Source organism: Antennarius striatus, chromosome 2, assembly GCF_040054535.1.
Source record: "Antennarius striatus isolate MH-2024 chromosome 2, ASM4005453v1, whole genome shotgun sequence".
Lineage (NCBI taxonomy): Eukaryota > Metazoa > Chordata > Actinopteri > Lophiiformes > Antennariidae > Antennarius > Antennarius striatus.
In genome coordinates this window covers 25,644,915-25,666,642 of record NC_090777.1, presented here as the reverse complement: position 1 = coordinate 25,666,642, position 21,728 = coordinate 25,644,915, and the positions used below count along the sequence as shown (strand labels likewise).

The 21,728-nt window shown below is 44.8% G+C and overlaps 3 protein-coding genes across 10 annotated transcripts; 1 reads left to right on the top strand and 2 right to left on the bottom strand.

Annotated features, from left to right (window-relative positions):
* Positions 1-346: 346 nt before the first annotated feature.
* Positions 347-9,005, bottom strand: trim101 (tripartite motif containing 101). Of its 6 annotated transcripts, none has more exons than XM_068305958.1 (13): positions 8,485-9,005; positions 7,579-7,791; positions 6,412-6,593; positions 6,168-6,342; positions 5,969-6,064; positions 5,818-5,895; positions 5,599-5,754; positions 5,484-5,506; positions 5,250-5,374; positions 4,701-5,080; positions 3,523-4,410; positions 2,701-2,830; positions 347-2,043 (listed from the first exon to the last, which is right to left on the bottom strand). In XM_068305958.1, exons 1-12 carry the CDS (start codon positions 8,494-8,496, stop codon positions 2,744-2,746), a joined length of 2,415 nt encoding a protein of 804 aa, XP_068162059.1. In that variant the 5' UTR covers positions 8,497-9,005; the 3' UTR covers positions 347-2,043; positions 2,701-2,743. The 6 variants fall into 6 exon arrangements, with proteins under 6 accessions (XP_068162059.1, XP_068162067.1, XP_068162075.1 ...); XM_068305966.1 differs by having other exon boundaries at positions 347-2,028; XM_068305974.1 differs by having other exon boundaries at positions 3,703-4,410.
* A 679-nt stretch (positions 9,006-9,684) lies between these two features.
* Positions 9,685-17,695, bottom strand: dnajc5ab (DnaJ (Hsp40) homolog, subfamily C, member 5ab). Of its 2 annotated transcripts, none has more exons than XM_068305108.1 (5): positions 17,527-17,695; positions 12,447-12,623; positions 11,899-12,112; positions 11,552-11,747; positions 9,685-11,461 (listed from the first exon to the last, which is right to left on the bottom strand). In XM_068305108.1, exons 2-5 carry the CDS (start codon positions 12,551-12,553, stop codon positions 11,364-11,366), a joined length of 615 nt encoding a protein of 204 aa, XP_068161209.1. In that variant the 5' UTR covers positions 12,554-12,623; positions 17,527-17,695; the 3' UTR covers positions 9,685-11,363. The 2 variants fall into 2 exon arrangements, with proteins under 2 accessions (XP_068161209.1, XP_068161221.1); XM_068305120.1 differs by having other exon boundaries at positions 11,576-11,747; positions 17,527-17,687.
* Positions 17,696-17,712: 17 nt separating this feature from the next.
* On the top strand, positions 17,713-21,726 carry LOC137588180 (proteasomal ubiquitin receptor ADRM1-like). Of its 2 annotated transcripts, none has more exons than XM_068305087.1 (10): positions 17,713-17,844; positions 18,740-18,980; positions 19,618-19,734; positions 19,824-20,034; positions 20,174-20,255; positions 20,355-20,488; positions 20,634-20,768; positions 20,886-21,043; positions 21,152-21,254; positions 21,475-21,726. In XM_068305087.1, the coding sequence occupies exons 2-10, from the start codon at positions 18,771-18,773 to the stop codon at positions 21,561-21,563; spliced, it is 1,239 nt and encodes a 412-aa protein (XP_068161188.1). In that variant the 5' UTR covers positions 17,713-17,844; positions 18,740-18,770; the 3' UTR covers positions 21,564-21,726. The 2 variants fall into 2 exon arrangements, with proteins under 2 accessions (XP_068161188.1, XP_068161195.1); XM_068305094.1 differs by having other exon boundaries at positions 17,714-17,844; positions 20,177-20,255.
* The last annotated feature ends 2 nt before the right edge of the window (positions 21,727-21,728 follow it).

Sequence of the window (21,728 nt, the reverse complement as noted above, 5' to 3'; positions counted from 1 at the left end):
CCTCTTTCATCTCTTCGGTGGTATCAATATACAGTAATCATTTTAGTAGTTTTACCTCCGCAATAGTAAATACATTCCGCAAAGAAATGTCAATAAAAACCCCTTTCTTGTTACATACTAACAGGTAAGTTCATATACTAAAAAGAAAAATAATGGTCTGGTGCTGTAAAATTTAATTATTTCAAAAACATTATTGAATTAAGAATAAAAAGTCATTTTTTCTCATTTGAATTAGTTGGGTTGTACAGTATGCTCTCTAAAGCCCCTCCAGTTATGCCGGAATTGTGGTGAAATTCAACATGAACTGATTAAAAAACAACAGTACTCCAAATTAGTTACGAGTAAATATAACTGTTTAATTTCAGTACCTTGGTAAATGCAATCAGTTTGATTACATTTATTGCTGATTCCAGGAGAGCCACACACACATCCAACTATTACAATATGTGGAGGTTGGGTAACAACAATATGAAAATGTTTGCACAACAGCATTTTGTCCTAAATTAGTCATTTATCTTACATAAGCATGACGGTGTTTGATTGCCGGTGTTCCATCAGGGGCTGACCTTCAACAGGAAGAACGTGTGGATGAAAAGCCAGGTGTTTTATTTTTGTACTTTAATTTTGAAAGGACGCCTCAAAACAGGAAGTTGAGCTCCTCCTTCGAAACGATTGTGTTTCGCTCCTTTTCCGGCGTGTGCAAATGACGTCACACGTACAGCTGTTGTTGGAGACTTATCGGTAGAAGATGTTTACTTCGTGTATCGTTGGCTGGAAGTTTGTGTATTTTGACACAAACACTGTGGGTGAAAAGTAGATTTGTTTAATCTGTAAACGTATCAAACACACACACATTAACCGGATGATAAAACTCTCAAACACGACAGAAAAAGATCTTGATTTTAATTCAAACAAAATCATGAGAAGTTGTTAAAACTGGACCAAACCACACCGAATCAGACCTGACACCCAAAATCACCGTTCAATAATGTGGATCTGTTTTCATATCCTCAGCACTCTAACAGTAATAAACCAAATACTTTACCCCCAAAAAAAAAAAAAAACTTTAAGAATTTTAACTATGAGAAAATGAGAAATGAGAAAATTTGTTTTTCTTTCTTGTTCAGTCAATGAATCAAAGTAAATGAATAAAAATTGACACAATCTTATGTTTGCATTCAGTTATTACAGATAAAATAATTCAAATGTTCAATTATTAGAAATAAAAGAAATGCACTGTGGTGCACCGGCGTCGTGCCGGGAGTGTCCCCCGCCTCTCGCCTGGAAGTCGGCTAGGTTAGAAGAAATGCATGCAGTTATCGTTCATGTGATACACACTACTACATTTAAGTCATTCAATCTGTTTAGATTGAATAGGCGTGACGGAAAAACAAATTATTCAATGTGAGTCTTGTGTAATAAAACTAGATGGAAATGTTACACTTAAATAAAACACACAGAAGTATTTTACACATGTTTGAATATGTTATTACAGCTACAACTAACAGTACTCCTGCATTGCTAGAAAACTTCTGTCTTTAGCAAATATTGATTTAACACGTATAGTGCTGCGTCTTTTACAGAAAAAAGTAATTATCCTGTTGCTACCACTTCAAATACCAGTATAGTTCCACGCTGCAGTGTTTTGACTACTCTGATTTTATGTCAAATAAAAACAACCTTCTGTTCAAAACAAAAAGCAAGAACAACTTTTTCAACACGGATAGACTCAGTTTATCCCGGACACAGATCCAGACCACTAATCCTGATGTAATCCGAGATAACATTGAGTTTAGTTTAAACTGGATGAATGTTTGGAACCAAAATAAAGAAAAGATTTTTCACAGTAAAAGAGAGTTTTTTTTATCTTTTGCCTCCACGTTTCGAGGAGCTTCTCTCTCTTCTCTACTTCTTCTTGTTTGGCGGGTTAAGCCAGGAGAAGCAGAAACTGGTTCGACGAGGAGCCTCGGTGGAGGAGAAAGAGGAGGTGGAGGGAGGAGGAGCAGGACTCCCTCTCTCAGTCTCCATCTGGGCAGAAGGACACTGACAGATTTATGGGAACACAAGTCAGATGTGCTGGTGACATCAGATTAAACTCACTTTGTTAAAAAAACAAGAAGAAAATAAGGTCATTTATTAAATAAATAAACTTATTTGTAATATAACCTCATAATGTTATTAAAGATTATTGAAGGTCCCTTATGCTAATATTGCCTGATTTACCATCAGTGCACACACATATATAATCACAGTTCTACATAAGTACAGAACGTAAAAATGCAAAATCTGGAAAAAAATCTATTTTACAAGATGAGTCCATTAAAGGATCAGACCAACTAAAAATAAAAATGTGATTCCCATCCAGTCAACATAATATAGGTAGAATGTTAAAAAAAATCATTACTAATTTGTATTTTTGAAAACATCATGTTAATGTTTATGTTTATTATTTGTGATGATCTATAGACAGATTCTAGTGAGGCCTGAACAAACTGCTTTACTGTCGTGACACACTTCTACCACCAGGTGGCAGCAGAGGCAAAGACGAATAATATATAAGGAAAATAGTATATTCAGAATTAGTTTTTACTATTTCTGTTTCAAATTAAATGATTAATTCTTATTTTATCAAGCTTCCTCTTTATAGTTCAGTAAAAGTGTCAGCCCTTCCAGGTGGAGGCAGCAGGTGGGTGGATGTACCTGAGCGGTGCAGCAGTGAGGGTGGATGCGTTTCCTGCTGGTGTTACGTGCATATGAAGCAGCCGATGTAAACCCAAAACCTCTGCAGGATGGCCAGGAAGGCCAGGAGGTAGAAGAACAGAGTGAGAGCCTGGAGGAAGATGGAGGGATGGACGAGAGAGCGGTGGAGGAAGGACGTGACAGACACATACAGGAGGGAGAGGATGGAGAGATGAGATTAAAAAAAAAGATGAGAGCAGTGATCAAAGTGAAGAGATGAGACGATATGAGCTGAAGGAAAGAAGGAGAGGGATGGAGAGATGATGCTGCAACGAAAGAGTGAGATGTGGTGAAGGAAGGAAAGAGGACCTTTGGTCTGGAGGACTAGTTTATTACTGTTTAAAGAGATCAAGCATAGTAAGATTCTATTTTATTTATTTCCCCTTTAAAGTAAATACTAAGAAATATTTATTAAGCCTATTAAATAAGCTTTAAATTTAATGTACTTTTAATTGAAAGTTCTATTCGGATTTAATTGTGATGAGAACAACCAGCATTCGCAGCTCCTTGTTCCTTAAAATGAACTTAACTCTGATTTTAGGAGCGAAACATATTTAATCAGGTAATTCATTTAATTAGATAATTGATTAGAAATAATCTCCCTCCTTCCTGTCCTCCTTCATCTTCATACGAGACGACGACACAAAGTGATGAAGCTGCTTCAGCCAAAAGCTGCAAAAACACAAACGACCCGAAACAAAGAGGATGAAGACGAGCCGCTGCAGCCTGCAGGTGGAGAGCCTGATGATGACGATGATGAGGGTGAGAGCAGACCGCACTGACCTGCAGGGAGTCAAAGGAGATTGTTTTGTCTTGGTTTTCCATTCTGGCTTCTTCTTTTTCCCCCCCAGTTGCTTCAATCTCACCCAAACCTCGTTCCTCTGGCTCTGACCCACTTCCAAGCTCCAAAGCCTCTTCATCGCTCTGCTCTTCCTCCTCCTCCTCTAATCTTCCATCACTGACCTCTGAGGTGGGGGCGCTCCTGCTTCCTGTCCCAGACGTCTCCTCTGGTGGGACAGACGACGGAAAACCACATCCGACAAGATCAAAGCCGTCTCCTGGGAGACACACCCAGCCCTGCATGTCCTCCTCCTCTGGCCCCTCCCCCTCAGGCTCCTCCCCCTCAGGCCTCATCTCCTCAGGTTTTTCCTTCTCAAGCTCCTCCCCCTCGGGCTTCTCCTCCTCAGGCTTCATCTGCTCAGGTTCCTCTTTCTTAAGCTCCTCCCCTTCAGGCTTCATCCCCTCAAGCTCCTCCCCCTCTATCCCCTCCCCCTTAGGCTCCTCCCCTGCCGTCTCCTGCATTTGAGGAACGGGTGTAAGACCCCCGCCCAGATCCACAGGTACCATCGGAGGTTGAGATGGGGATTCCTGAGGTAGAGGCTGAGTCTGGCTTTCTGACAGGGGTGGGGGCTCCTGGTTGTGGGGGGGCTGGTCCTGGGTGTGATGCCCCGGGTTCGCTGGAGGCTGCTGCTGTTTGTGGAGCTCAGACAGAGTTGGGGTCTCTCCAGCCGGGTGAGGTGACCCCGGGTCACACAGTTCTGGTTGGACAGGAGTTGTTCTGGGTTTGTACCAGCTGGGGTAAAGCATCACCTCCTCTTCCTCCTTCAGCTCCTCTTCATCACTCAGTTCTCCTTCAGTGTCCCTCGGTGCTGCTGACGCCCCCCTTTCAGACTGAAAACAGTTAAAAACCCACGTGGAAGCATTTAAACCGTCAGAGCATTCAGCACTCATTCAGAGTCATTTGAATATTAAGCTCCTCCTTCAAACACCTGAGCCTTAAAGGAACAGTACACGTCTAGCGTGAGGAGCTTCTGAGCTCATGAATCATTTCTGGAGCTTCATAGTGAAGCCACATCATAGGACATCCTGTAGATGTTGTTTAAAAACAGATTTCATTGGGGGGGGGGGGGGGGGGGACTGTTCCTTTAAAGCCAGGTTCTCCCCCAGGAGTGATACTGGACCTGCTGTGTGCTCATTCCCTCCTGATCACAGACGATTTCTTCTCTGGCGTCTTCACATCCCTCCTCCGCAATCATCTTCTTCTCACCGGACTCTTCTTCTTTTACATCCTCGGCCTCCACACCGGCCTCCAGACCAGCCCCCCCAGGTTCCACCGACTCCCCCATCGGACCGGGATCCGGTGGAACCGCTACCGATGTGGGAGCTGCTCTCTCTACCGGTTCCACAGGTGGGTCTGGATCTTTAGCTGGTTCTAGAGCTGGTTCTGGCTCCTGTGTGGAGGTGTCCAGGTGGGGATCTGGTTCTAGGTTCTCGATGGGGGACTCAGGTGATTCTTCTGGTTCTTGTTCCACCTCTGGATCTTCAGGAACATCCTCCACAGCTGCAGAGACACGAACAGAAACCTGATTGTCTGACCCCCATCATGTGACTCCAGAAAACCCCGCCTCTAGAATTTGGATCTCATTAGCAGTTTGATAATTATTCTAGAAAAACCGGAGTTCACCGATGGAGGTTCTTCTCTGGATCCAGACCCCCCCACCCCGCCTCACCTCTGAGGAAGTCGATGCCCCTCAGCGCCCTCTCCTGTCGGCTGAAGTCACAGCTGTAGCGGCTCAGGCTCTCATAGCCGGGTTTCAGCGTCTCGCTGGGACAGGAAGCCGTCGCCGCGGTGACCCTGAGGAGGAGGAGGAGATGCGGGAAAGGAGGAAGGAGATCACTGAAGATGGAGAAGAAGCTCCTCCTCCTCCTCCTCCTCCTCCACCACACCTGTTCCTGATACTCACTGCTGGATAAGCTCTCGTGACCCCTGGGGGGCAAACAGAAGGACTCAGGTTCAGTCTGAACATCATCACACGGCTCCTTCACACACCCCCGTCAGACACACACACACACACACACCTGGACAAACGCCGCCATGTCCTCCTCCTCCATGCTGCTCGCCGCCCTCTCCACCAGCTTGTTGCCGGCCTCCACGCTGTCTCCGTAGCGACGCAACAACATCCGGACGTGGCCCGTCTTCTCCTCCTGCTCCGAGCTGATTCGCCGAGTCAGCGCCTGCGTGACGACGGCCGTCAGAAGTTTCGCGTTTTGAACACGTCGATCGTGAAGCCGACTCACCTTCTGCCTCTCCTGCAGGAGGGAGGACACCCGGCTGATCTCCTCACAGACGCTCTGCTTCTGGGTCCGACCGTTCTCCTGCAGGAGGAACCGGTACGTGAGATGACACACACACACACACACACACACCCACACACACACACACACACACCTCGATGCTGCTGCAGGTCTCCTCCAGCTCGTTGATGATGGTCTGGATCTTGTGGTTGACGCCCATCAGGGCTCTGACTTCCTCTCTCAGCTCCTCCTGGCAAACAAAAAAAAAAAAGAAGATCCGGTCACGGCGGAAGGATATCCTGACTTCAGGTCATGTGACGCTGCGATGAGGTGATGAAGAGGAGGGCGTTTACCTTCCGCTGCTGACACACCTCCGTCAGAGGCGCCACCTGACAGGACTGATGGGCCCCGAACACTTTACACAGAGAACAGGTGGGGACCTGACAGGTGAGGCAGTAGATGTTCACCTTCTCACCTTCGTGGTCCGAGCACGTCACCTGAGCAGAGGGCGGAGCCAGAGGGGCGGGGCTACAGAGAGAGGACGGATCAGGTCTTCATTCGGATCTACTCCACGCCGCTCGTCTCGTCTCTCCTCACCTCGCGTTGTTGTTGCTGTGGTTGACTTCCTGCTTGTAGACGTCGATGATGTTCTCCACCAGCAGGTTCCGCTGGAGGCCGTAGACGCCGTGGCGGTCCAGCAGCACCTCGTGTCTGCAGGACGGGCAGCGGAAGCGGCCGCTGTTCACCAGCATGGTGGTGCGAGGCTGGAACAGGGAGGGCTGGACGGACAGGAAGCGACGGAAGCATCAGATTGTTTTGCTAACCTGTCAACACCCAACAGTTGGAGGTGGTCGTCATGCAAACACAGATGCATGCTGGGACTTTAATCATGAGTCACCAGTGGAGAAAAGATTATAAATGCCCCCCGTCCCCCCAGGGTGAAGTTAGAGCTCTTGATTGGCTACTGGGGAGACTGGAAAAGCCCCCAGTTCTCCGTTTGTTTTCTTCTGTTTCAGATCTTCGTCGGTTGTTAAGGATGAAGACGAAGAAGACGGACGGATGAGTGAAGAAGAGAACAGATGAGCAGAGACGTACGGAAAGGTTAGAGGGTTGAAGCGTCCTGAAATAGTGGCCTGTAATAAGCCTCAGCTGCTGGGGGGGGTTTCTGTGGGGGGTTCAGACCGAGAGCGCCTATTAAATGTGTTTTCACACAGCTTGATGTTTTGCTGAGATTTTCGCAAAGGTCGTCAACGTGTGGGAGGGGCCTATTGGGTTACCACATGAAAACACACATGACAACATGAGTGCATGAAAGCTGACCCCCCCCCCCACACACACACACACACATGCACACATACACACACACACACACCGGTCCGGTACATGGATACACCTCATAAACCATCAACAGAGATGAACTCATCAGAAGGAGCCTAAATTGTACTTGTAACCATGGAAACAAAAAACAAATAATCCTTCTTACGCACACACACACACACGCACACACACACACACACACACACACACACACACACACACACGCATACACACACACACGCACACACACACACCCCAATAGCAAACAATAGCAGTAAATGTGGGCCATGGAAGGTGACCCTGTGGAAGAGCGAACCAGCTGAACATCCATACATCTTATTTTAGACCTAGTTAATCCACTGCGCACACACACACACACACACACACACACACACACACACACACACACACACACACACACACACACACACACACACACACACACACCTGGTACAGCTCGTTGGCACACTTCCTGCAGAGGTTGTGCTGGCAGGGCAGGATGACCACGGGTTTGCTGAACAGCTCCAGACAGATGGGACAGATCAGCTGTTTCTCCAGCATCGCCAGCGCCGCCTCCCCCTCCGCCCCCCCGCCACCCTGCAGGCAGATCAGGTCGGCCGTCAGCGACGTGGTCGCCTCGCCCATCTTCACCTCCTCCTGCTGATAGCAGATGATTGAATGAGAGACGCCCGGGAGTTTAATACATTTAAATCTACTTCATCTTGTTCATTACTTCTGCAGCATTTCTACCTCGAGGCAACAGGAAGTGACTAAATGACCAACAACTACCCGGTCCTGGAGTCGTGCAAGCAAGGCGCACCTGACCTTTAGAGCAGGGGTGTCAAACTCATTTTTACTGAGGGCCACTTCAGCATAACGGCTGTCCTCTAAGGGCCAGATGTAACTTAAAAATGTAACTAAATGCAACTTATCTTAATTTATTCAAGTTACAAACATTACAGTTTCACTGAAAAAATGTGTTGTTGCTCTCTGTTATAACATAAATCCTTTTGTCAGGTTATTAAACACACAGAACTCCATCAATCACGGATCAAACTATCCAATGAATAAAGACAAATAACATCAAACACAAGAGTGTCAGAGTTGGACACTCTGACACTCTTACGGGCCGCATAAAATGATGTGGTGGGCCACATTTGGCCCCCGGGCCTTGAGTTTGACTCATGTGCTTTAGAGGGATCGGTAATGACATTATGATTGGTTAGATTCATGTCATACCTAAAACACACCCGTGAATAACTGAGGGAAGCGTACGACCCAACTGCACACTGCATCGGCCGTCACCGCCGCCGGGTCGTGGGTCGTCTAACTGACACAAGTGAGTCCACTCACCTTTCTGTCCATCTGATGGTGGGCGCGTCTGATTCGCTGGTCTCTACAGTCGCGCTAGTTTAAATACTGTTGTTCAAAGTCTGTGTGGAGGTCAGATCCCAGAAGTTTTCCACAGGATTTAATCCAGCGGCCGACTGTTCAGACCAGACGGGAGCACCGGGTCTGGAAATCCCCGACTGGCTGAAGCCGGCAGGGGCCAGTCTTCGGGTCCCCCCCCCCCTCAGCAATTGTTGGAGAACCTCTTACGACTGGTGGGGTCCAAAGGTTAAACCATCGATCAATCAGAAGTCAATCAAAAATCCAGAAGAACAGAAACGGCACACCAAGGCCAGATCGGCCTCTTCTTCCTCCTCCAATACACTCCATTCCTCTCTTTCTCTGCACAGCTTCCTCTCATGTGGGGACACATGGGGGGGCTGAAGTGACTTGGGGAGGGGGCTCAGGTTTCAGCCCAGTGCCTCTGATATGAACCTAACACACACACACACACCATATCAGGCAGTGGATGGTATGCGGACGGATTAAGACCGCGCCGGGCCGAGCTCGTTCTACTGTTACCCACAAACGTCCTGTTAAAGGTGGCGACCGGAGCGTTTTCACAAGAACCAACACCTTCAACGCTCAGACCCTCTGAGGAGAGACGAGTGGTCCATGTGTCTCCAGGCGCAGCACAACTGCATCTATTTTAAGATTGTCTCAAGTGTTAGCTTTAGGTAACACTTTCCTTTTACTCCCCCCCTTCCCATTTAGCAATCGTAAACACGATCCTGTAAATCATTTGAGTTTGCCCAACTTAAACATGTGAGTTCATTCAACTAGAAGACTTTGGTGTCTTTGAGTTAACATAATGAGGGAATTAGAAAGGGACCGTGAGATAGCATACATGCTAAAGATGTAGCTTAAAACTTCAATTCACGCAATAAAAACTCTGAACATTATATTAGAACAACTTAAAGGAATATTTAGGTCATTTTTATAATTGAAACTTTCTCAAAATGAAAACATTTTGAATGGATTTCATTTCATAGAATGCATCGTGGCGTCCCACAAGGCAGCTGTCTCGGTCCTATTTTTCTTACTTAAATAAAAATTTGAGTTGAGCTGAGACAGGACGTTATTCTGTTTCTTTGATTTTTTTTGTTGCCAGTCATTCCAGTTTTCAGTCTAATAAATCCACAATGAGACGAGAGGCTCTGAAGAGGAACATTTATTTTACAACAGTACATTAGATACTTCATTTTCCTACGTCTGCCTGAAAGAAGCAAACGTGTTCAGACCATGTTTAAAACAGAAAACCTCTACATCTCTACGTTTTGTGCCACCGTGTGAATGAATATACAGCAGGTCTTCCACATCTAAAAACTCGAACATCTCAACAAACGGCTATTTCATTAAAATCAATTATTAAAAACATAGGAAAAATAAATAAAATGCTTCAGTGATTTCATCATGCCGCTATGTCCACCCATGGTTGGACTGCTGTTATTTATGTCATTGATTTATGATAAATCCATACAGGTTCTACACCTTTAAATTTGACTGACAGTGAAGCTGCTAAATAAATTTGTTGATTTATTATGTATTTATTTTATTTCTAGTGATATGTAGGAATACTCAACGAGCAAAATGAAAAATCAAAGAAAACAGTGAATAAATTATCGTGTTCCATTCAATTTTTTTTTTTTTAGTTTTTTTTTTTTTACAAAAATTAAATTCACACAAACAAACAACAACAATGTTCCTGTATTTTCTACCAAAGCAGAGAGAAAAATGATAAAACAAGAGACCTAAAGTCTGTTAGTGTACCAACACTAGAATGTGAAACTACTCTTCTGTTGAAATGTGCATTGTTTACTCTATAAACATGAACAGATAAAACTGGATCATCGATGTCCTCTCGTCAATAACAACACAAATAAAACACAACCAGCTCTACGGAGACAAACAAAAGAAAACAACAGTGGCATAAAATCTAAACATATATGACACGTTCATCACAAACCAACTGAAAACTAAGAACAGAGGCTCAACCAGATGGGGATCACTAATGCTTCATCATCATCATCATCATCTGATGATGATGCCTGAATAACACTGTAGTTTGAGGAAGAGGAAGTAGATTAAAAACAAGGATGTAGTGGGAATAAAGAGGAGGAAGAGAACCAGGGCTCTGTTAACGATAATGAAGTTTGCAATTAAAAAGATTAGATTAAACTTTATCGATCAATCCGGGTGGAGGGGTAATATAGGGTTCCTTTTGAACCCTATATTGCCCTATATAGGGTAAACTGTAATTTGCCAAACTCTCCTATCTTAGCAGGACAGTTTGGCAAATGAAACCAAACTGTCCTGCTATCAATGTCTTGAAACGATTGTCATATCTGTCAAAGACCCGCCACTCTCCCCAAACCCTAACCCCCACCACTTTGAATCCAAGATTTGGATAACTGAAACCATCATAATGTGTCTTCCATTTCAATGGAAACACATACACTACTGTGATATACAGTATATATATATTTTTTGAAGATGTTTCACCTCTCATCCAAGAGGCTTCCTCGGTTCTGTGGATTGATTTAAACAGCTTTGGGTTAAATGAGACCCTGCACACATGTCCTGTGATGTCATTTTCTTCACTGACGGTCCTCTTTCTACGTCAACATGTTCTTGGAAACATGAACATGTTGACGTCATTCTGTCTCCCCGCTGTTAAAGGAATTTAAAATTTTGTTTCTTCTCTTCTCACTTAGTGAATTTAAACATAAAAAAATTACAGATAGCCTTTGTAGCGTCTCCTGGTGTGTATCTGGTACCGTGTGTGTGTTAATCACTGCTGTAGAAGACAGAAATAAATGGACGGACTGTGTGTGTGTGTATGTCTAGTATGTTTCGGTTCTGTAGCTTTGGTGGGCATCGGAGGTGAGCTGGGTGGTTTCTGTGGCGGAGGACGGCTGCATCACGATGGGCTCACTGCCATCTGGGGGGAGGAAACGCAAAAACACACATTAACACACACATCAGGGCCAAAACAATCCAATACACACACACTAACATAGACAGACATCACCTTTGATCCGGTCTCTGCCCTCACCTCTCTCGTCGGCGGTCATCTGGGCCTCCAGGTCCTCGGGGGACACGTAGAACTCGGGCTCCTGGTCCATGGGGGGCCGAGGTTTACATTTACCGCAGCAGCAGTTACAACAGCAACACAAGCAGCAGCAGAAATAACAGCCTGTTGCTAGGCAGCAGAAGACGAACAGCGCCTGACAAAGAGGAGCGGAGAGATTATCAGCGGACCAGAAGGTCCGAATGTTTAATGACTCAGCACCGACTCACAGGAAGACTGAAAAGTTTATTATTTTTATTTTGTAATAAATTACACAGCCGATCAAAGCCCCCGTGTTCCCGCCATACCTTCGCCCACCAGCTGGACAGAACAAAGTAGGTGTTGACGTTCTCCTCTCCGAACTGCTCTGCGACGTAGAGCCCCAGCGAGCCGTATTTGTCGTAGATGTTCTTCTTCGTGGCGTCGCTCAGGATGGAGTGAGCGTTGTTGATTTCTTTGAACTTTTCTGCAGCCTCTGGGTTGTCTGGGTTTTTGTCTGGATGAAACTTCAGCGCCAGTTTCCTGAGAAAAGACGGTGATGAGCGCAAGCATTTATGTCTGGATCCATGTTTACTTTTTCAAAAGAAGGAAGTGACGTCATATTAATTTGATTCGATTAATAAAGTTGCTCCAAAGCCTCTGGCTCCCTCTAGTGGATCACAACTAAAACATCAACGTAACACAATCACATGATCAACCAAAGGGCAATGTTTGAGGACATTAATCCTCAACAAACAAATGAAGCACATGTAATTGGCTGCACCCCCAGCTGAAATCGTCCAATCACAGGCCAGGGCTCGAATTAAAAAACAACAAACTGTACACTTCTCATGTCATTACTTGTATTGGCACACACCTGTAACATTTCTTGATGTCCTCTGTCGTAGCGTTCTTGTCGACTCCCAGAACGACGTACAGCGATTCTCCAGACGTGGAGAGGGTTCTCTGTCTCTGCTGCTCCATGGCCCCTCCCTCTCTCTCTCTCTCTCTCTCTCTCTCTCCCTCGATCACTCTCACTCGCTCAGCCTCTCACCTGTCAGGTAAAAGAGGATGAAAATGTTAAATAAACTAAATGATCCCGTCCTAACCTTCTGCACGCTGCATGTCTCATCCAGACGGCGGCTGAATGGCGCCTTTGTTACTATGGTGTTGTGGGATTTAATGGTATGGAGAAAGAGAAAGGAATAAATGAGTTTGACTGGGGTAACCTCGGGTCAGGTCCCGCTGTCAGGATGGAGGGTGAAGAAGTTGCAGAAGTTATCGCTATCAATGCTTGGACTTTATTTCTCCACCATCGTGCTAATGCTAACAGGAAGCAGCTCCGTCAAAGGATGGACCCAAATCAACTGTCGCTCTGCATGTAAAAAAAACCACAACAACCAGACGCTGACTAAAAAAATTGTAACTGCTGAGAACTCCTTTGTGTCAGACATGAACTTAAATGTGCTATAGGTCACCAGATGGTTTCTATTGCCATGGCAATTACATGACAACACACCTGACAACACATTGATTTAACGCCTCCCTAAATCCCACCGAGAAAATCTTGACACGCTCCATCGTAATTTCTCTGTCCACCTGACTGTGATTAACCAATGAGGCCGATTCATCCGCACCTAAGGGATAATCAGCACTGTGTGAGTGTGTGTGTGTGTGTGTAGTGGGGTTGCAAATGAGATTTGGTCTTGTTGAATAAGCTGCGAGTCAAACAGGCCATTCACAGAATAAAGAGGGGGCGAGCAGATGGTGTGTGTGTGTGTGTGTGTGTGTGTGTGTGTGTGTGTGTGTGTGTGTGTGTGTGTGTGTGTGCGCGTGTGTATTTCCACACCTGAGCCTCACTTCTTCCCACTGAACCAAATCCATTGAAGGATTTCTGAGACGAACAGTCGTTCACTTGAGATGTTTTACTACAGGTAACCCACTATGACAGCCCTACCTACAGCATAGTACAGTCAAGCTCACTCCATAGTAGAAACACTGAGACGTTCTGGAGCTCCTGAATGTGAAGCATCTGACCCTACGCCCCCCCCCCCCAGCTCCACTTGACACCTTCAGGTGTAGCTGCTGTTGAGTAGTTCACGTCATCGAACCTTCTGTCTGGTTCGATGGTTGTGTATCAGTCCTTCATTTTATCGGTTGTGTAACCAGGTTCTACAAAATGCTAAGGCCGTCTGCACAACACACCCAACATCGCTGAGACGACTTCCTGCTAGATTACAACAGCAAACAGTATGTGTGTATGTGTGTGTGTGTTCCAGCAGTATTGTGTATGTACAGACCATAATACTACAAGCATCACAGGTTAAACAGTGCCATAATGTGAAAAGCCTGTGGCACAGCCAGGCCAGAGTAAAACACTCCTAACCGGTTTGACACTGGACCCAAACAGCACACAGAGAAGCCATGAACAGGAGCGCAGAGACACCACAGTCCCTTACAACGCAAAACAACACAACACAACAAAGAAACACAACAAAACTCCATCAAAACTAAAAATCTTAAGCTAGCGGTGGAGTGAAAGTAGTTCAGATCCAGAAGCTCCGCCCCCTATGACATCATTACAATGACCACATGTGATCCAGGTTGCCACCAAACAGATAAATCAATCTCATCTTGTTTTCTCTCTATCCGTGCGTCAGTCCCTCTTCTCATCCATCCATCGTCACATCTTCGACCAGCCTCCCTCGTTCTCCTGCCATCACCTCCTTGTTATCGCTAACCTTTAACCTCTTTCTCTCTGCCTCCATTTTTTACCTCTTCCCCACTGTTCCAAACGGCAGCTTTATGAATGTTGCTAACAGTTCGCTTCCTCCTCTCCCTTGTAAACATCTGAGCTTCCTGAGCTAGAATCAGTTCCACTTCCTGTATTCTTGTTGGATCGTTCCTTCGATGACTTTGACTGAACCTTTAGCATTGTCTTGATTCGCTTCAACCCTTCAGCTACAGACACAGTCTGAATGGAGAACCTCAAGGTGGTTGAACAGGTGGCATATTGGGGTGATATGTTCAGGTCTTGCTTTGGGGGATTTAAGTACCTGTTTAACTACTTGACTGTAGCAGCAACAGGAATTCGTTAAACATACCGCTGTTGGGTCATAGGCCATGCCTTAGTTTACGGAACGGTAGCATGCTCTGTGAACACACACACCCAGTGTCGGGCCAGTGTGGACACACGCCACAGAGGAGGAACTCATTTAAGGAAGACAAAATTCTGTATGAAACTTAAGGCTGAGAGCTGTATATGATTAAAATATGTTGCCATGACAACCCTACAGCCTGCAATAAAAGTCCAGCAGCGTGAATATTGATTTCGACAAACTGCCTGATCACTCCACACGTATTGTGAAGCCCAGCTGCACTGAGACAAAAAAGAAGGGATGAAACCTGCGTGAAGAAGAGAAGATTTTAGGAGGAAAGAAACCTCCAGGTATCTGACAGTCACATGTGACCTGTGATCACATGACTATCCTTCTTACTAGAAGTCTCGCTCATAAAAGACTTGTGACCTGAAAGGACCAGCAAACATGACGTCTCTTTAAAACGGGAGGTGGTAAAACGACAGGAGGGGCGTTAATTCTGAGACAAACTCATGACTGGTCTGTGGTTAATTTCACTCCAGTCGATTGTAGCGGCTGATAAACGTTCAAAAAATGACTGACTTCCTGGGAAAAAACAGGATGATGTTCACAAGAACCCACCTTCTGTCACACTCAAACTGATTTTAGTCCACATGTTTGACTTATGAGATGTTATAAAACAGGTTGCCTTTTGTCTAAACAAGCAGCGGTTCCTCTCAGAGAAGCTGAATGAGCAACTTGCTTCACAACTCCTGATGTCTAGTCAGACAAATCCAATCAGACGTGCCGTGAGATGTTTTTAGATGCTTCATAAACCAAGTCTAACTCATGCTTCTCATTCCCAGGGATCTGATTTCCGATGGGAGACGATCACGGCAGAGTTTTTCTGTGGACCCATTTAAAGCTGGTGTTGTGTTCTATTTGTGTAATTTGTTTGGCTGGACTGAGATATTTTTAGCTTTGTATTTTATGTCATCTTTCACAAAGGGATTCTTGATAATGCAATCAATAAAAATAATGTCAGTAATTTGCGACCATTGCCTGTAAGCTAAAATTTTGAACTGTTTTGATTTCATACAATTTCATGGTTTGTCTAATATTTAACATTCGTTTAAAAGCCAAAATGATTTATTAAAAATATTATATTTTCTTGTATTTCTATCCTGAACATGCACAATAAATGAAGTCGTTGAAGAGAAAAACTTAGATAACAAAGGACAACACACGGCTGTGGTGTGACTTAACAGATGGGACGGGATGTTCGCTTCAGTTCCTGTAATTATTGATGACTCTTTGTTCACAAAGATGAAGAGGAAAGAAATATCAATACCAAATAACAGGGAGCGACTCATGAGTCCCAGCTGGGGCATAATTTTAGCTTTTCGAGGGTCTCAGCAGAGACCGTCTGACAGGAAGCTGTTCTATTGCACCATAGAACCACTGAAGTTTAGAGTAAAACTAGTCTGAAATATAGAATATTAATAACAAGTGTAATTATTCAAACACAAGACATCAATTGTGAAAAATGTGACTTTTGGAGTCTTTGTTTGTGCTACAGCTGTGATGATAATCTCTCCCTCTGACCTACTACTGGTCGGTTATCTTGATGTAACATGATTTGATTTGACTACCTTTTTTATGAGTCACTGACCGCTTGGACCCAAGATGAATGATGTCAGATCAGCTGACTCACAACAACAAAAAAGGATCTGGGCTACCTACTCATTTACTTTAAAATGGAGCTGAGTCAGCCGTGATGTTTCAATCTGATACCTTGACTGAAAGGTCATTAAATTTATCCATCATCTCAGGTCTCAGTGAATGAAATAATACACTGTGTACAGACAATAACTAGTTAGGAATTACGCATCACTTAATTAAAGCTGTGTGTTAATATTCTGTCTTCCTCCACTGATGGAGTGGAGCAGATCATTTAAATATCTGCATTTATAATTTTTGTCTTCTTCCACAACAGAATCAGATGATAAAGATCATCATAGCATCAGTTATCCTGTTATTAGCCTTTTATGTACCAGGAAAAAAAATCACCTCAAAGAGGAAAATTAAAACAAAAGTGAGTTGAATGAAAATAACACTTGACCAAAACTGATTATTAATGTTGGATACATAAACAGATCTATAACAAACACATATATATGTTATTATTGGACTGCAAACGCTTGATAGAAAAGACTTTTAAGTTGCAGTAAATTATACACCAGCCTGCTGATCAGAGGTAGAGAATAAATAAATAAAGCTTTCCTCAGCTGTTTGGAACATCTTACACCATAAAGATGCTCTGCCATAACCAGTCAGTCAATCAATGTGGAAAACAAGAGTGGAAAAAAATCTAGACTTCGCTCTAGATTCCGAAATAGTCGGTCTGATTTGTTGACATGCTGTAAATCTTCTGCACCTGTCGAGGCAACACCTCCACGGCCAGGCGACACGTTCGCCCCCCACTTAGCTTAGCTTCAGACCACAAATCCGGATTTATGCCGTTATGTCTCATCGCTGTTTTACTCGGGGACAGGACTGACCAAATCAGTCATGTTGTGCCCACAATAAACAGACGGGACGCCCCGGGACGAGCACCGCGGGTCTCCCGAGCTGCCCGGCTCACCTGAACTAGAAAATACCGGTCGGCTCCAGGCAAAGTGTGGTTAAAGCGGATAATCTCCAGGCAGTGCATCAAAGCAACACACACCGCATCCATGTTGGTTAGCCACTTAGCTTAGCTTAGCCTTCACTGTACGGTTTTACGGTTTCAATCAGACAGCTAGCACCTAGCTCGCTAACTAATCCAAGGGCAGCAAAGCTGACTAATGTTAGCCCGCTCGCTAACTCTGAATTTCTTACCTTTCTTCCAATACCGGACACTTTCGCGTCGGTTTTTCTTTACGTGAAGCGTGACTCGGTTTCTATTTCACTCGCATCCCGGTGGAGACTTGCTTTCCGCCGCTGAACCATTCAAACAGCCACCGTACAGCGGCTAGCAGGGCGCGAGCTGTCAATCCGTGCCGACTCGCGCTCGCGCGGAAACACTGCAGCTCGCACCCAGCTCGCTCCCGCTGGTGGTGCGCGCTCACAATCCGACAGGAAGTCAACGAGGAAATCAGTTCGGTTACAAAGAAGAGAAAAACCTCTTGTTGCCGCAGTGTGCTAACACAACTTCAGGTATTTTACTGCTTGTTGTTGCTGCTTAAACGTTAGTTTTATATAAAGTTTTTCAAGTGTCGCTGGAAGTTAGTCGCTGTAAACATTTTTTTTATTACTTTAGCTAACGGATAAACTAGATAAAATAGAAAATGTTGGCCCTCTCGGTTTAGCTAAGTCATCGGCTAACGTTAGCATGGACGGTAAACGTTGCACACAGTGAACTCTGTACGGCTGGTGACGGCTAGTTGGCTAGCTGCTATTTTGTTAGCTTCGTTCTGAAAAGTCTTTTTGACACAAATGAAGGCCTAAACTTTTGTAGCCTCGGGTGGAGCAGACATTACGCTTAAGTTTTGAGCTAAATTCGATCAAATAAGAGCGTCAAAATACAGTATTTGTTCAAGCGCATAAATGAGTTAGTTACGGTATCTTGCTAGCAGACGAAGTTTTCTGAAGTTTTGACTTCGTCTATTTCGCAGTTCTCGCCGTCATCGCTAACTAATTTCTAACAGACCTAATATGTTTAACATTTAGAGTAACAGAACGTAATATTTGCAAAGACTTACAAATTAGTGAAATTTAATACAGTATAGCCAGTAAAAGTAAAACAGGACTACATACAGTAATTATGAAAGTGTATAGTTCAAAATCTGTCCGCAGATTAATACATGTGTCATTACTAAAAGACAACTCTTGATAAAAGTTTGTAGTTTTTTAGTTATCAAGTCGCAATTCGTCAAATAGACTCAAGTGAATACATATACTGTACTCCTTAAAGGAGGTCGTTGTGGCATCTAGATCTAGAAATTTTAAGTACGGTATTCCAATTTACAGTTATCTCTGTGTAAGTTTATTGCTCATTAATCTTAAGCATGTGTGATCTCCTGAACCTGACACATTTCTGATGTTCCTTCAGTATTCAGGTGGGTTTACTCAGAGATCCGAAGATGTCGTCAGGTGCTCTCTTTCCAAGCCTGGTGAGTGGCTCTCGAGGAAGTTCCAGCAAGTACCTGGTGGAGTTTCGTGCTGGAAAAATGACCTTGTCGGGGAACATAGTGACACCGGACAAACGCAAGGGTTCGGTGTACATCCAGCAGTCTGATGACTCCCTAATTCACTTCTGCTGGAAGGACAGGACAACAGATAATGTAGATGATGTGAGTGTACTTAATTTTGTTTTACAATTTATAATCCTTTTGTTCAGACCCAAATACAGACACTTAGTTTCAATACGAGAGCAGCCCATTGTACATAGTTTCAGCAAGAAAAGTATTTCTATTGTTTTAAGTACAGACAATTATCATCACCTATAGATGGGTGAAACTGGGGTTCGTTGTTCTACCTCATTTCTCTTTATTTCTTCTCATGCCTCTCTAAACTCAGCAATATTTTCTGAATTTTAATTTCGTTTTAAACATGAACAGATTTTAATTTTGCTGACTTTTGATCAGTTTTTAGAGCTTTAAAAATACAAGTGTGCCAGCACAAACGTGTTCATGCTGGAAGGACTTTATTAAAAATGGTCATCCTGAGTGTTGGTCTCACTTTAAACTTGTGTGAATTTGAGTCTTTCAACATCCTACATAAACCCCCACTGCAAATGTACCCTGATGCATCAAGTTCTCATTTAGCTGACCTTCCTCACAGCAAGAAAGGTGATTGTGTTTTTTTGCAGACCTGTGGTGACGTTGCTGCTGTAGTTTTATTGCTTGGAAGTTTGTTGGGAAGATCTGCCTGGGGTTTTTTTTCCTCTCTCTTTCTCTTATGAATATTTTGTTACCTTTGCTGCTCCAGGACCTGATTATCTTCCCTGACGATTGTGAGTTCAAGAGGGTGAATCAGTGCACTACAGGACGTGTCTATGTGCTGAAGTTCAAGGCCGGATCTAAGAGGCTGTTCTTCTGGATGCAGGTGAGAAACAGATCGCCATTATTATCTTCAAGTTGAAGCTACCTCACACACCAGTCTCTGAATGTCATTGCTTAAACTATTTCCATCAGGAACCAAAGACTGACAAGGATGACGAGTACTGTCGCAAGGTTAACGAGTACTTGAACAACCCCCCCATCCCTGGAGCGCCGGGCAGCGGTGGCGGCAGTGGCCACGAATTGTCGGCCCTCGGAGCAGAGGGAGGCCTGCAGAACCTACTGGGAAATATGAGCCACAACCAGCTGATGCAGCTGATTGGACCAACAGGACTGGGTGGATTGGGTGAGCAGTTTATATGACGTCTTTATCCAGAACCAGCAGACCCCCCCTACCCCCTGGATCAGTGGCGAGATGGGAAATTTTTCATGTAATAATCTGAAGTCAGTGGGGATCCCTTTTGATTGGCTTGTGTTTGTCCAAGGAGGTCTGGGAGCTCTAGCCGGACCAGGACTCGCCAACTTGCTGGGAAGCGGAGGAGGAGCAACCAGCAGCTCCTCATCCAGGTGAGTCAGAACACGCACATGCCGGTCACATGACCGCTGTTTTTACAGATGTAGACTTATGATTAAAATGTGATATAAATGGTTTCCTGTGATTCTCAGCTCTCGTAGCCAATCAGCTGCAGCGACTCCTTCAGGTGGAGCCCCCAGGCAGAGCACTGCTCAGGCGCCCGCCACCCCCGTGACTCCTGCTGCAACAGCCGTCCCCCCCACGACTGTGGCTCCCTCCACACCAGGTACACTAAATCATCATGTGTCACAATCACATCAATAGAAAGTTTTTCTCACCTGTAGAACGATTTATGGATTCCCTGCAGTCACTTTGAGCTTTTCGTTTAATAAATGCAAACTCTTTCATTAACGCCTCCTTCTGACGTGCAGCCTTGTCTCAGACCCCGGTGGTCCCAGCCTCCATTGGAAGCCCTACCTCCCATCAGCCCATCCAGCTCAGTGACCTCCAGAGCATCCTGGCTACTATGAATGTCCCAGCGTCAGCGGCGGCTCAAGGATCAGCAGGTTAGTGGCAGACTTCTGATAAATGAGAAAAAATATCGTCAGGGAAGAAAACACAAGAGTGATAAAGAAAGAGTGTAAATCCAGGAGAGAAACTAACAGGACTCATCTGTTCTCTAGTGGACCTGGCCAGCGTCTGCACCCCAGAGATGATGGCCCCCATCCTAACGAACGCCGAGGTTCAGCAGAGGCTCCTGCCTTTCCTCCCCAGTGGAGAAAGTTTACCTCAGAGCGCTGATGAGATCCAGAACACAATCAACTCACCTCAGTTCCAGCAGGTAGGAGAACCAGAACAACACAAAGCAGCTTTAGCGTCTCGGAACATTTCCGAGTCACAGGAACGGCTGATACACGACAGCGGCGCTGACTCCGAGTCTCTTCTTCAGGCCATGAGTATGTTCAGCAGTGCCTTGGCCTCCGGGCAGCTCGGCCCCCTCTTGAGTCAGTTCGGTCTGCCAGCAGAAGCCGTGGACGCCGCCAACAAAGGAGGTGAGACACAAACCAATAATGTTCTTTCAATAGAAGACAGGAAGGTCCTCAGCTGAGGTCCATTTCCCTTCAGACCCCTCTGATCACGTGATCATCTTTTCCAATGCCTTGAAAGTTAAGAGGATAGAATCTTGTTAGTTCTTTTATTTTAACACATCATGATCGATTTTCCTTCCTGTAATCCATCTCCTCTCCTCCACCACCTTCTTGGTTTTGTCAGATGTGGAGGCATTTGCCAGAGCGATGCAGGGCAGTAAAGGAGAACCCAAGGAGAAGAAAGATGACGAGGAGGACATGAGTCTGGACTAGAACGCCAAGTCTCAGCTGAGTAGCAGCAACGCCTTCACGTTCCCTTGTTTTCTTTACTGCTCCTCCTGCTGAGGAGGTGCAGGTCAGCAGGGGTCGTTTGGATTAAGCCTTAAATTTCTCTATATTTACCTGTCAGATTTTGGTAATAAAGAATCACATGAGAAA

What these genes read in the sequence shown, in the direction of transcription:
- trim101 (XM_068305952.1), bottom strand. An exon ending in AGACCTGCAGCAGCATCGAG is followed by an intron (nt 5,896 to 5,968) that starts GTGTGTGTGTGT and finishes TTCCTCCTGCAG; the next exon opens with GAGAACGGTCGGACCCAGAA. An exon ending in TCACGAGAGCTTATCCAGCA is followed by an intron (nt 5,375 to 5,483) that starts GTGAGTATCAGG and finishes CCTCCTCCTCAG; the next exon opens with GGTCACCGCGGCGACGGCTT.
- dnajc5ab (XM_068305108.1), bottom strand. Translation starts at nt 12,553, where the DNA reads ATGGAGCAGCAGAGACAGAGAACCCTCTCCACGTCTGGAGAATCGCTG. An exon ending in TGTCCAGCTGGTGGGCGAAG is followed by an intron (nt 11,748 to 11,898) that starts GTATGGCGGGAA and finishes CCTCTTTGTCAG; the next exon opens with GCGCTGTTCGTCTTCTGCTG. An exon ending in GGGCAGAGACCGGATCAAAG is followed by an intron (nt 11,462 to 11,551) that starts GTGATGTCTGTC and finishes TCCTCCCCCCAG; the next exon opens with ATGGCAGTGAGCCCATCGTG.
- LOC137588180 (XM_068305087.1), top strand. Translation starts at nt 18,771, where the DNA reads ATGTCGTCAGGTGCTCTCTTTCCAAGCCTGGTGAGTGGCTCTCGAGGA. An exon ending in AACAGGACTGGGTGGATTGG is followed by an intron (nt 20,035 to 20,173) that starts GTGAGCAGTTTA and finishes TGTTTGTCCAAG; the next exon opens with GAGGTCTGGGAGCTCTAGCC. An exon ending in ACTCACCTCAGTTCCAGCAG is followed by an intron (nt 21,044 to 21,151) that starts GTAGGAGAACCA and finishes TCTCTTCTTCAG; the next exon opens with GCCATGAGTATGTTCAGCAG.